This window comes from Oncorhynchus gorbuscha, linkage group LG11 (assembly GCF_021184085.1).
Source record: "Oncorhynchus gorbuscha isolate QuinsamMale2020 ecotype Even-year linkage group LG11, OgorEven_v1.0, whole genome shotgun sequence".
Classification (NCBI taxonomy): Eukaryota; Metazoa; Chordata; class Actinopteri; order Salmoniformes; family Salmonidae; genus Oncorhynchus; species Oncorhynchus gorbuscha.
Window position 1 is genome coordinate 57,325,182 of NC_060183.1, and position 11,283 is coordinate 57,336,464.

General features: G+C 43.4%; 2 protein-coding genes across 2 annotated transcripts; one reads left to right on the forward strand and one right to left on the reverse strand.

Moving 5' to 3' along the window:
- Positions 1-7,181, reverse strand: rnf180b (ring finger protein 180b). The gene is made up of 7 exons (XM_046368214.1): positions 7,076-7,181; positions 6,235-6,340; positions 4,965-5,063; positions 3,990-4,838; positions 970-1,183; positions 700-825; positions 1-447 (listed from the first exon to the last, which is right to left on the reverse strand). Exons 2-7 carry the CDS (start codon positions 6,313-6,315, stop codon positions 254-256), a joined length of 1,563 nt encoding a protein of 520 aa, XP_046224170.1. The 5' UTR covers positions 6,316-6,340; positions 7,076-7,181; the 3' UTR covers positions 1-253.
- Positions 7,182-7,793: 612 nt separating this feature from the next.
- LOC124047889 (5-hydroxytryptamine receptor 1A-beta-like) lies at positions 7,794-9,180 on the forward strand. The gene has a single exon (XM_046368216.1). It carries the CDS (start codon positions 7,815-7,817, stop codon positions 9,090-9,092), a length of 1,278 nt encoding a protein of 425 aa, XP_046224172.1. The 5' UTR covers positions 7,794-7,814; the 3' UTR covers positions 9,093-9,180.
- The last annotated feature ends 2,103 nt before the right edge of the window (positions 9,181-11,283 follow it).

An 11,283-nucleotide genomic window follows, 5' to 3' on the forward strand; every position in this document is an offset into this window, starting at 1 on the left:
TGAAATAAGCCCATCTACACAACTTCATTTGAGTACAGGTATTTCTATATATATGACCTCCCCAACTGCAACAAAAAAACACCTTACAGTTCCAGTTCCCCTCAGGACTGCTCATGATTCCAGTTAACATATGGAGGTGACAGGTGAGTTACCTGGCAGTAAGCACTATTAGGCACAATACTACATCACCCAGAAACCTCAGCTGTACCATTTTTAGAGGTCAGCCATCACTGGCTAAATACACAAACAGCACTCAAGACAAGAAGAGGTATGCTAGAAAGCAAAGAACCAGCAGGGCCAGTATCCAGTTGACAGAGTGGATGTAGATGATGACCAGGTCAATATCGAAGAACCAGCCGCGCATGTCGGCCAGGTCCAGGGCATCCAGGGCGAAGCCTGCTGGGGCAAAGTGCCACCACCTCCCTGGAGCCACCTGCCCATGGTACCCTGGGATACAAACAGGAAAACTGGGGTCAGAGAGGGAGGCAGACACAGTCCCTAGTGTACACATTTAGGACTGCTCAAGCTTGGCATGCTAGTTAACTAAAAGAGACATTCACTTTGTGAGAAACTCTACTTACATGAGAATTATAACATGTTTGTTGCATAAGAGCTTACAAGACTGCACAAAAAGAAGACAAACTGAGTTACAGATGATCAGATATCTATTGCAAGCAACACATCCACAATATAGCTTACCCCAAAATATGCGGAAACGTTTTGGGCAGTTGGGAAGAGGCAATTTAGCACAGTTGGCTTTTTGAAAGTTGTGTTTCCGTGAGTGGTAGACCTTCGGGAAAAAAGTCTTAGCTGTCTGGTTGAGCTCTGAAACCAAAAGGCAATTAAACAATTTAGTTAAATCTCTCAAAGGGCTTCTTACTATTTACAGCTATGGAGAAAACAGCTATTTGTTATCAATAACAGAACCATTGGGAGGAGTATGCACCATAAATTGAAGCCGTAACTCACCTTTCTGGAAGAGTGTGTGTGAGATGAGGGTGCGGCAGAGGGGACAGGGGGTGTTGGCTGGCCGGTTCTTGGCCAGCGTGCGGAGGCAGGGCTCACAGAAGATGTGGCCACAGGGGTGACAGCTATAGGGACTGAAGTAGACATCCAGGCACACAGCACAGGTGTAGCCCTCTCTGTCCACCTCCTCACTGTCTGTTAGCAGCCCTGTCACACTCTATATACCACAAGATAAAATAGTGAGGCAATATGGAAAATAATATCTAACAGTAACACTACTAATCTCGTGGACAGACGCATGTAACATAAATGGTATCTTAGCGTCTGTCAACAGACTGTGGGAAGCAACGATTAGCAAGGAACTTTGTTTCTGGCACTTTGATTTGTCATCACTGATCATTTGGACAAATCACGATTTGGCAGGTGCTTACATCTTCTGAATTTCGTAAAAGGAGGGGACATTTGGCCCATTTGTTGCTTTTTACATCTCTTTGTTCATGATGCACACATATGATATGAGAGCACTCCAATCAGCCCGTCGAGTGTCATTGTGAGAGATTACTGACCGGCAATAGAGTCTATGGTTTGGGGAGAATGGACGGCTTGTTGACATGCACTAGTCACCCCAATTCAGATACCCATAAAACAGAGACCGACTGTAACCATGACTAGAGTGGTTTGTGGAAGGGCTTGAGTTTACAAGCTATCAACCAAAAACAATTAAACTCATCTTGGCACAAGATTAGCCAACTTTATCAAACCACATAAATCAACCTATAATATGGGTTCATCCACAAGAGAATGACATGGAGTTGTTCTTTTCTACGGTCAGTTAGACTAGAACAAGCACAGTACCTGTAGTCCACACTCCACAGTACTGTAAGTGTCTCAATCATATACACTGTAGGTCCACACTGGCCACTGTCAACCAACAATCTCTCTGCTATTGCTGACAACACAGGGACATGTAGTCACCCACCTGGCAGGCAACACCCAACTCACTAATCTTCTGTTTGTGTTTGCTTAGCTGATGGGCGACTACATTATTAAAGGCAAGCTATAACTTCCCCCCTTCCAGACACAGTCAAAGTAAGGTGAAGGACTTTGAAATGTGTGTCATACATTTACAGTGGGGCAAAAAGGTATTTAGTCAGCCACCAATTGTGCAAGTTCTCCCACTTAAAAAGATGAGAGAGGCCTGTAATTTCCATCATAGGTACACTTCAACTATGACAGACAAAATGAAAATAAAAAAATCCAGAAAATCACATTGTAGGATTTTTAATGAATTTATTTATTTGGTGGAAAATAAGTATTTGGTCAATAACATAAGTTTCTCAATACTTTGTTATATACCCTTTGTTGGCAATGACAGAGGTCAAAGTCTTCACAAGGTTTTCACACACTGTTGCTGGTATTCTGGCCACTCCTCCATGCAGATCTCCTTTAGAGCAGTGATGTTTTGGGGCTGTTGCTGGGCAACACGGACTTTCAACTCCCTCCAAAGATTTTCTATGGGGTTGAGATCTGGAGACTGGCTAGGCCACTCCAGGACCTTGAAATGCTTCTTACGAAGCCACTCCTTCATTTGCACGGGCGGAGTGTTTGGGTTCATTGTCATGCTGAAATACCCAGCCACGTTTCATCTTCAATGCCCTTGCTGATGGAAGGAGGTTTTCACTCAAAATCTCACGATACATGGCCCCATTCATTCTTTCCTTTACACGGATCAGTCGTCCTGGTCCCTTTGCAGAAAAACAGCCCCAAAGCATGATGTTTCCACCCCCATGCTTCACAGTAGGTATGGTGTTCTTTGGATGCAACTCAACATTCTTTGTCCTCCAAACACAACGAGTTGAGTTTTTACCAAAAAGTGATATTTTGGTTTCATCTGACCATATGACATTCTCCAAATCTTCTTCTAGATCATCCAAATGCTCTCTAGCAAACTTCAGACGGGCCTGGACATGTACTGGCTTAAGCAGGGGGACACGTTTGGCACTGCAGGATTTGAGTCCCTGGCGGCATAGTGTGTTACTGATGGTAGGCTTTGTTACTTTGGTCCCAGCTCTCTGCAGGTCATTCACTAGGTCCCACCATGTGGTTCTGGGATTTTTTGCTCACTGTTCTTGTGATCATTTTGACCCCACGGGGTGAGATCTTGCGTGGAGCCCCAGATCGAGGGAGATTATCAGTGGTCTTGTATGTCTTCCATTTCCTAATAATTGCTCCCACAGTTGATTTCTTCAAACCAAGCTGCTTACCTATTGCAGATTCAGTCTTCCCAGCCTGGTGCAGGTCTACAATTTTGCTCTTTGGTCTTGGCCATAGTGGAGTTTGGAGTGTGACTGTTTGAGGTTGTGGACAGGTGTCTTTTATACTGATAACAAGTTCAAACAGGTGCCATTTACAGGTAACTAGTGGAGGACAGAGAGAAGAAGTTAAAGAAGAAGTTACAGGTCTGTGAGAGCCAGAAATATTGCTTGTTTGTTATTGACCAAATACTTATTTTCCACCATAATTTGCAAATAAATAAATTAAAAATCCTACAATGTGATTTTCTGGATTTTTTTTCTCATTTTGTCTGTCATAGTTGAAGTGTACCTATGATGAAAATTACAGGCCTCATCTTTTTAAGTGGGAGAACTTGCACAATTGGTGGCTGACTAAATAGTTTTTTTGCCCCAATTTAACTGCTTGTGGTAAACAGTGTCAGACTAACAACCACAGGGACTCCACTGTGGTCGTCTTGTAAGCTCAACAAAATGATCAAGAATAATTTGACAAAAATGCAATGTAAACTAAAATACTGGACAAACTAAACTGTATGAATTTGTCTTACCATGACATGCATAACTCCATTAGACATTTCTGTTACAGCCAGATGTCTTTTACCGGCATATCTCAATTCAATGGCTTTATTGGCATGGGAAACATATTTTAACATTGCCATAGCAAGTGTCTCTTTCTCTCTACCTGTAAATAACCGTCAGATCTCAATTGAGGCCATGACCAATTCTCACCTGTTCCTGGGAGTGGAGCCAGCGCTCTTTCTTCCTCTGTTTCCTCCTCTGGCTCTTCAGCCGGTTCTTCTCTTTCTTGCTGAACCTTTGTATGGCTGGAGAAGCATTGTTGGCTACTACCTGGGCCTGGAGCTCTGTGGGGGTTCCCCTTCTCTCCTCCTCCACGGCCTCCTCCTGCTCTCCAGGGATGTGGGAGACACCTGGCCCTCTCAGGGAGAGAAGACGAGAACCAGGGGCCTCTCTAGTCAGATGTGATAGGCAGGTAGGTGACCTAATAATACTAGTTGCAAATAGATGAGGGGTGAAGGACACAACAGGTGAATAGGGCAGCCGCTCTGTCCCAGTCCTCACCTCTCCCTCAGTCACTTCAACAGGGCCAGTCTGGGAGCCAGAGCTACAGGAAGGTTCCAACCTGCCCCTCGCACCAAACTTCGTATGAGAAACAATGCTGGGGGAGCTCAATGGAACTGATTGGGTGGCTCTGATGTCAGCCAACTGGAAAAAGGCATCTGGGTGTGTTGTGATTGGTCGGCTCTCAGCGTTAAGGTGGGACACAGAAGTACAGCAGAGCTGTGAGCCAACCAGAAAGTCCTCCCCGACTTCTGACCTGTACTGCTCACTGTGAGAACCCACCGGCTCGCTCTTCAGGCAGCCCGGTCCTCCCCTACCTCTCGTCGTCTGCGGTCTGACCACATGAAGGTAGCGTTTGTGGTCCTGGTCGACCCGACTCTTGCTAAGGTGCACGGTGGACTCCTGACCACAGGGGCATTTGGTGTTGTTGAGAAAGTTGAAGCCACCCAGGCGAGCACCACAGTTCCCACAGTTCAGCTTCCCCACTGTCCACTGGGCCTGCAGAAAGAGGACATTAGAACAGAAAGAACTGATAGGCTTGTCTCAAATTTTTATCCAAAAGTTACAAAAGAACACAGTGCAAATCAAACACTAGCACACACCTGTACAAACACAAAGCCTTACCTGGTGAACTGATGTCAGTATCCACTCAGGCAGTGTATCAACGTTCATGTGCCAGACGCTGCATGTACCTGCTGCCGTTGTGTCATCATCAGGCACCATCTGTAGGGAGATAAACTACCAACTTTACCCAGTACAGACCTGGTCAACTCCTAACCATATGGTATAACAGCAGCCTGGCTCTCCCTACTGAAGAAACATTGCTCTTTTCCTTTTATGAACTCAACAGGAGTGAAGGACCTATGGTGAAACACCGTCTGATGCATGTTTTTTTTTATTTCACATAAGCAGAATAGTGAAATGTATGTGCCGGCGTAAATGTCTCCTCCTTGTCTGATGATGAGGAATAGGAATCATAGGACCAACACGCAGCGTGGTAAGTGTTCATCGTCAATTTAATGAAATGAACTGAACACAGAATGACAAAAACAACTAAAGAGCATGAACGAGACCAAAACAGTTCTGTCTGGTACAGAATACAAAGACAGAAAACAACTACCCACAACCCATAGTGGGAAAACAGGCTGCCTAAGTATGGTTCTCAATCAGAGACAACGATTGACAGCTGCCTCTGATTGAGAACCACACTTAGGCAGCCTGTTTTCCCACTATGATTTGTGGGTAGTTATTTTTTTCTGGTTCGTGTTTGTTGCACCTGTCAGAACTGTTTGTTTATCGTTTTGTTGTTTTTGTTTGTGTATTCATTCTGGATGAAAAGTATTATGGACACGTACCACGCTGCACTTTGGTCCTCCTCTCCTTCCACCAACGAAAATCATTACAGATGTACAGTAGCCTTAGTGTATGAAAGTGTACATATTTTAAATGTGTGTAGTTATGTCCTTGAGTTGTTATTGTCTATTGATGTTTTGTAGCATTTCATGTTTTGTGCTTTGTGTGGACCCCAGGAAGAGTAGCCGCTGTGTTAGCAGCGACTAATGGGGATGCTAATAAAATGCTAGAGACACGTGCTGCTCTATTTTCTCACCTACCACTGAGAGACTTTACATCAGGGGCAGGAAACTAGATTCAGCCATGGGATGATTTTTGTCAGAGAGGATGGTGAACATAATTAAGATAACTTGTACAGTGCATATTGACAACTAAACTCAAAAAGAGATGGAATTTGAAAATAACAATCCTTTCATACCTTGATTACATTGAGAATCTTGTATTTGTGGGAACACTTGGGAACAGACTTTTAGTTGAATTCCTGGTGGTTTTAGTGCTTTACATACACTATACTAGCTGGAAAAGTAACCCCGTCACTCACCGGATGCAGGCATGTTGTGTCTACAAAGCCTTTACGACACTTCCTGCAGCGGAGCATAGCCACCGCCCCTGGGTTGTCCATAGAGACCGATGTCTGCTGTTCTCATCTGCCACAGAATCAATGGAAAAGAGGGCACAGTAGGCTAAATGCCAACACACAGACAAATAGGCAGGGAGCATGTATTTCCTCTCATGGAGAGGATACCACATGTGATATGCATTCAGCACAGGTGATAAGGCTAATGGGAATTATTCTGAAGCACTGTTAGAAGATGAACCCAAATAAGGTTGAATCACAATATGATCCATGTGATAATGACTCTTGGGTTTTCAGAAAAACTGCTGAAAAAAGGCTTACTGTATGTGTACCTATATTCGTATACAGCCTTCGTTTTAACATAACTGACAACATTTCAACTAAGAGTCAAAATTGAGACAGTAGGCCTATCTACTCAACCTTGGTCATGGATGCAGTTCCTCTAAACGTGCATGGCCATAGCCCTATACAGCAGCGTCACGCCAATTTCATGATATAACAGCTAATAAACACTTAGGCTTTATTTAGATAGTCTTTTATTTGCTACGTAAATTTTAAAAAATCAATAAAAAAGGCAACATTCCAATGTCAATGATTATTATTAATCGCGTGAAATACAAAACTAGCCATGCCAGCTGAGCTAAATCTAGCAAGAAAAAAATCTAAAAACGAAACTCCTCTCCTCTCGTGAGGCGTTCACGAGAAGTTCAAGTTCAACATTTCTGTTCATTCTTTTTGACAAATGCAAATGTTTATGACGATGGCTTTTGAAACAATTGCCATACTGAAAAGTAACATATCCTACCTGGGATTTCCAAATTCCTATGCGTTCCCTTCGAAACGATTAATTAACTATTTAATAGAAGAAACATTTGTCCGAAAGTTTAGAGGACAATGACGTCACTTCTTTTTGTTACGGAGCGTCAGATGCACCAAACTTCACAAGTAATCCACTCTGCCATGTAGGTCTACGCCAGGTGGCAGCATCAGACCTGGTCACGGCGAGGTACGCTGTCCATGGTGCTGATCTGAGAATTAACTACAATAAATTCCATATATTGTTTTTAAGCAAGAACAGCAATGGCAGATTTGTTTGTAATATTTTCGTAAGGACAGGCATAGTCCTATGGTTTCCGGTACAGCTGTGGTTTTCTATAATAATTTAGGCTATTGCTCATATCTAAACAATGAATAATAAATGCATCATACAAGTAAAAACGTTGAAAACGAGTGTGTGTGTGTGTGTGTCTATGCCAATTAATTGTTATTAGTGCTCTATCAAATCCTGTTGGTAAAGGGATGATAGCACCTGCATCTCACTGCGCGCACTCTCTCAGAGAGTCCAACTGTTGGTGTGGACAGAACATCTCTCTTTCAATCTCACAGCCAACTGACGTATTTTCCATCACTGGTATAAATGAACCCCCTCGTCAGTCGTCACCAACCGGCACAGAGTGCACACTGAGCGCGCAGCGCAGAGTCCAGCTGTAGATCACAAGGCGCTCTCCAAGGGTGGAGCTCTATTGGGCACGGGAGATGACACAATGTCACTGAGGAGCGCTTCCTTTTTCATCAACATGGAGGAAAGAAACAACTCGACGGCCGCATGGTTTCTATTTGATTTTCAAAACGAAACCTCGACAGCTAATTCCGAGGAGGTGAAATTAAGTTCCCAAATCTTCCCGTCCTTTCTCCTGGCTGCGCTCATTCTCTGTGCCGTATTTGGTAACGCGTGTGTGGTTGCAGCTATCGCCCTGGAGAGAAATCTTCAGAATGTAGGGAACTATCTGATCGGGTCTCTGGCCGTGACTGACTTGATGGTATCGGTTCTGGTGTTGCCCATGGCGGCCCTTTACCAAGTCTTAAACAGGTGGGCTCTCGGACAGGTACCGTGTGATATTTTTATCTCTCTAGATGTGTTATGTTGTACATCATCCATTCTGCACCTGTGCGCCATCGCCTTGGACAGGTACTGGGCCATTACCGAACCCATAGAGTATATGAAGAAGAGGACGCCCAGAAGAGCGGCGGTTCTGATCAGTGTCACTTGGTTTGTCGGGTTCTCTATCTCTGTTCCACCCATGTTGATCATGCGTTCCCAGCCGAGTAGTAAGGCCGAGGACATAGCAAACCCCGAGCAATGCATTATTAGTCGAGACCCATGGTACACAATCTACTCAACATTTGGCGCGTTCTACATTCCGTTGATACTGATGTTGGTCTTATATGGGCGGATATTCAAAGCCGCGAGGTTTAGAATCAGGAGAACCGTGCGTAAAACTGATAAAAAGAAAGTGTCTGATTCTTGTTTGGGACTGTCCCCTACTCTTTTCCACAAGAGGACCAATGGGGACCCGAGTAAAAGCTGGAAGAGGAGCGTGAAGCCCAAACCGACCCTATGCGTAAACGGCGCGGTCAAGCACGCGGAGGACGGCGAGTCGCTGGAGATCATCGAGGTTCACAGCAACTCGAAAAACAACCTGCCACTCCCCAACACCCCCAAATCCGAACCGCTCTTTGAGAGCAGACACGATAAGAACATGGAGGCAAAGAGAAAGATGGCCATGGCCAGAGAGCGCAAAACGGTAAAGACGCTGGGTATCATTATGGGCACTTTTATATTTTGCTGGTTGCCTTTCTTTATCGTTGCCCTGGTAATGCCCTTTTGCCAGTCGTGCCAAATGCCAAAGTGGCTCGAGGACGTCATTAACTGGCTCGGGTATTCCAACTCCCTACTGAATCCCATAATTTACGCATACTTCAACAAGGACTTCCAAAGTGCTTTTAAGAAAATAATAAAATGTCACTACTTCAAAACATAAGCATAAGCATCATCCTCGTATGGTCTAAAACGTTTGACTGCGGACTTCCGACTGAAGTTTGTAGAAGACAAAGCTTACAACCATTCCAGTGCCACCACTCAGTGAAATATACATTTATTGAGAGGTGGGAGAGTTGATAGGAATGTTGTTTCATAAAAATAATTGTATTATTATTACTGTTATACGTGTTGTTATATTATTAATCATTTGTATTATTATACCAGGAGTTTTATGAAACTTTATAAACAAGATTGCTGGATGTTAGAGTGGACCACTCATGCCCATGTCAAACATGCTTTGTTGTGTTCAATAAACAATGTGCTATTTCAGACACTTCTGTACTACTGTGTTGATATGTGTGCATAATTGGAGATTCATATTACCTCTTGGGCATTTGCCATAGCATTTTAGGAAGAAATAGTGTTTGTGTTGAGGCAAATCTAAATCTAACAGCAAAGGAAAGTATTATGGAAGAATAAGCATAATTCGTTTTTCCATAATAGCGTTTTGGATTATACCCAAATCATCCCGCAGCAAAGAAGACATTATTTTATAACAGACGGGTGGATGAGTTACTCACAGAAATCACCTGTTATATCCCCAAATTACCTACACACACAAAGATGGTCTCATGTTCAAAATTGTACATGGTCAGATCAGGAAACATTTGAAAGTGTAATGTTGAAAGCCATCACTGACCTGTGCTTTTAGTCTATCCTAGATACAATAATTTCAGGAATTTCAAATTGTATTTTGCAATTGAGGCATGTCACTAAGGGATTTTAAAAAAAAGGAATTAAAAACAAGTCACAACAAGTCAAAGCTGAAAACCCGACAATACCAACCTTTAAAAACCAACAGCCTAGTAAGCCTGCGACACTTCCCTACTATACTGTGTGTGTGTGTGTGTGTGTGTATGCGTGTGTTTCTGTGTGTGTCTGCGTGTGTTTGTGTGTGTGTGTATGTGTGTGTTTGTGTGCGTGTATGCGTGTGTTTGTGTGTGTGTGTATGCGTGTGTGTGTGTGTATGCGTGTGTTTGTGTGTGTGTGTGTATGCGTGTGTGTGTGTGTATGCGTGTGTTTGTGTGTGAGTGTGCGTGTGTATGCGTGTGTTTGTGTCTGTGTGTGCGCCACACCAATATGAATGGTGGACATATTTTCATTCATTACACCTGCACGAGAGAGAGAGACAGAAAGAAAGAACGAGAAAGAGTGTGTGCAAACACTAAACAGAAATGATGAGGGGGAGAGAGAGCAAGATAAAATATCTAGTATGGTGCAATGTGTAGGGTGTGATCGGATCACTGCTGTAAAACAAGATGATAGCTTGAGTGATTGTGTCATTCTGCATCTGGGAGCAATTGCATAGTGTGTAGTGGGGCATTAGCATAGCAACACAGATGAAATATTTGCACAGCATAGTAGAGACCAATTCAACTCAGAGCAGGGCTTTTCTCTGTGCAAAACACACACACACACACACACACACACACACACACACACACACACACACACACACACACACACACACACACACACACACACACACACACACACACACACACACACACACACACACACACACACACACACACACACACACACACACACACACACACACACACACACACACACACACACACACATGTCCCTCTGTGTGACTTTCAGTAAATCTCCAGAGGCTGAAGGAATCTACTCATGCAACAGACTCTGCCCAAGACTGTCCTATCTTTACTTTAAATATGAAATTGTATTGTTACCGCATACAGATCTAACTTTCACCATGGTCGTGACCCCACTCTCTAAGAGCGTCTCAGGGGGAGTTGGCATATGCAAAATACACATTTCAAACTTTACACTTGTACAGGTTACCCACTTGTCCTGTTTCACTGTATGTACATATAAACTCAGCAAAAAAAGAAACGTACCTTTTTCAGGACCCTGTATTTCAAAGATAATTAGTAAAAATCCAAATAACTTCACAGATCTTCATTGTAAAGGGTTTAAACAAAACGGTTTCCCATGCTTGTTCAATGAACCATAAACAATTAATGAACATGCACCCGTGGAACGGTCATCAAGACACTAACAGCTTACAGATGGTAGGAAATTAAGGTCACAGTTATGAAAACTTAGGACACTAAAGAGGCCTTTCTACTGACTCTGTAAAACACCAAAAGAAAGATGCCCAA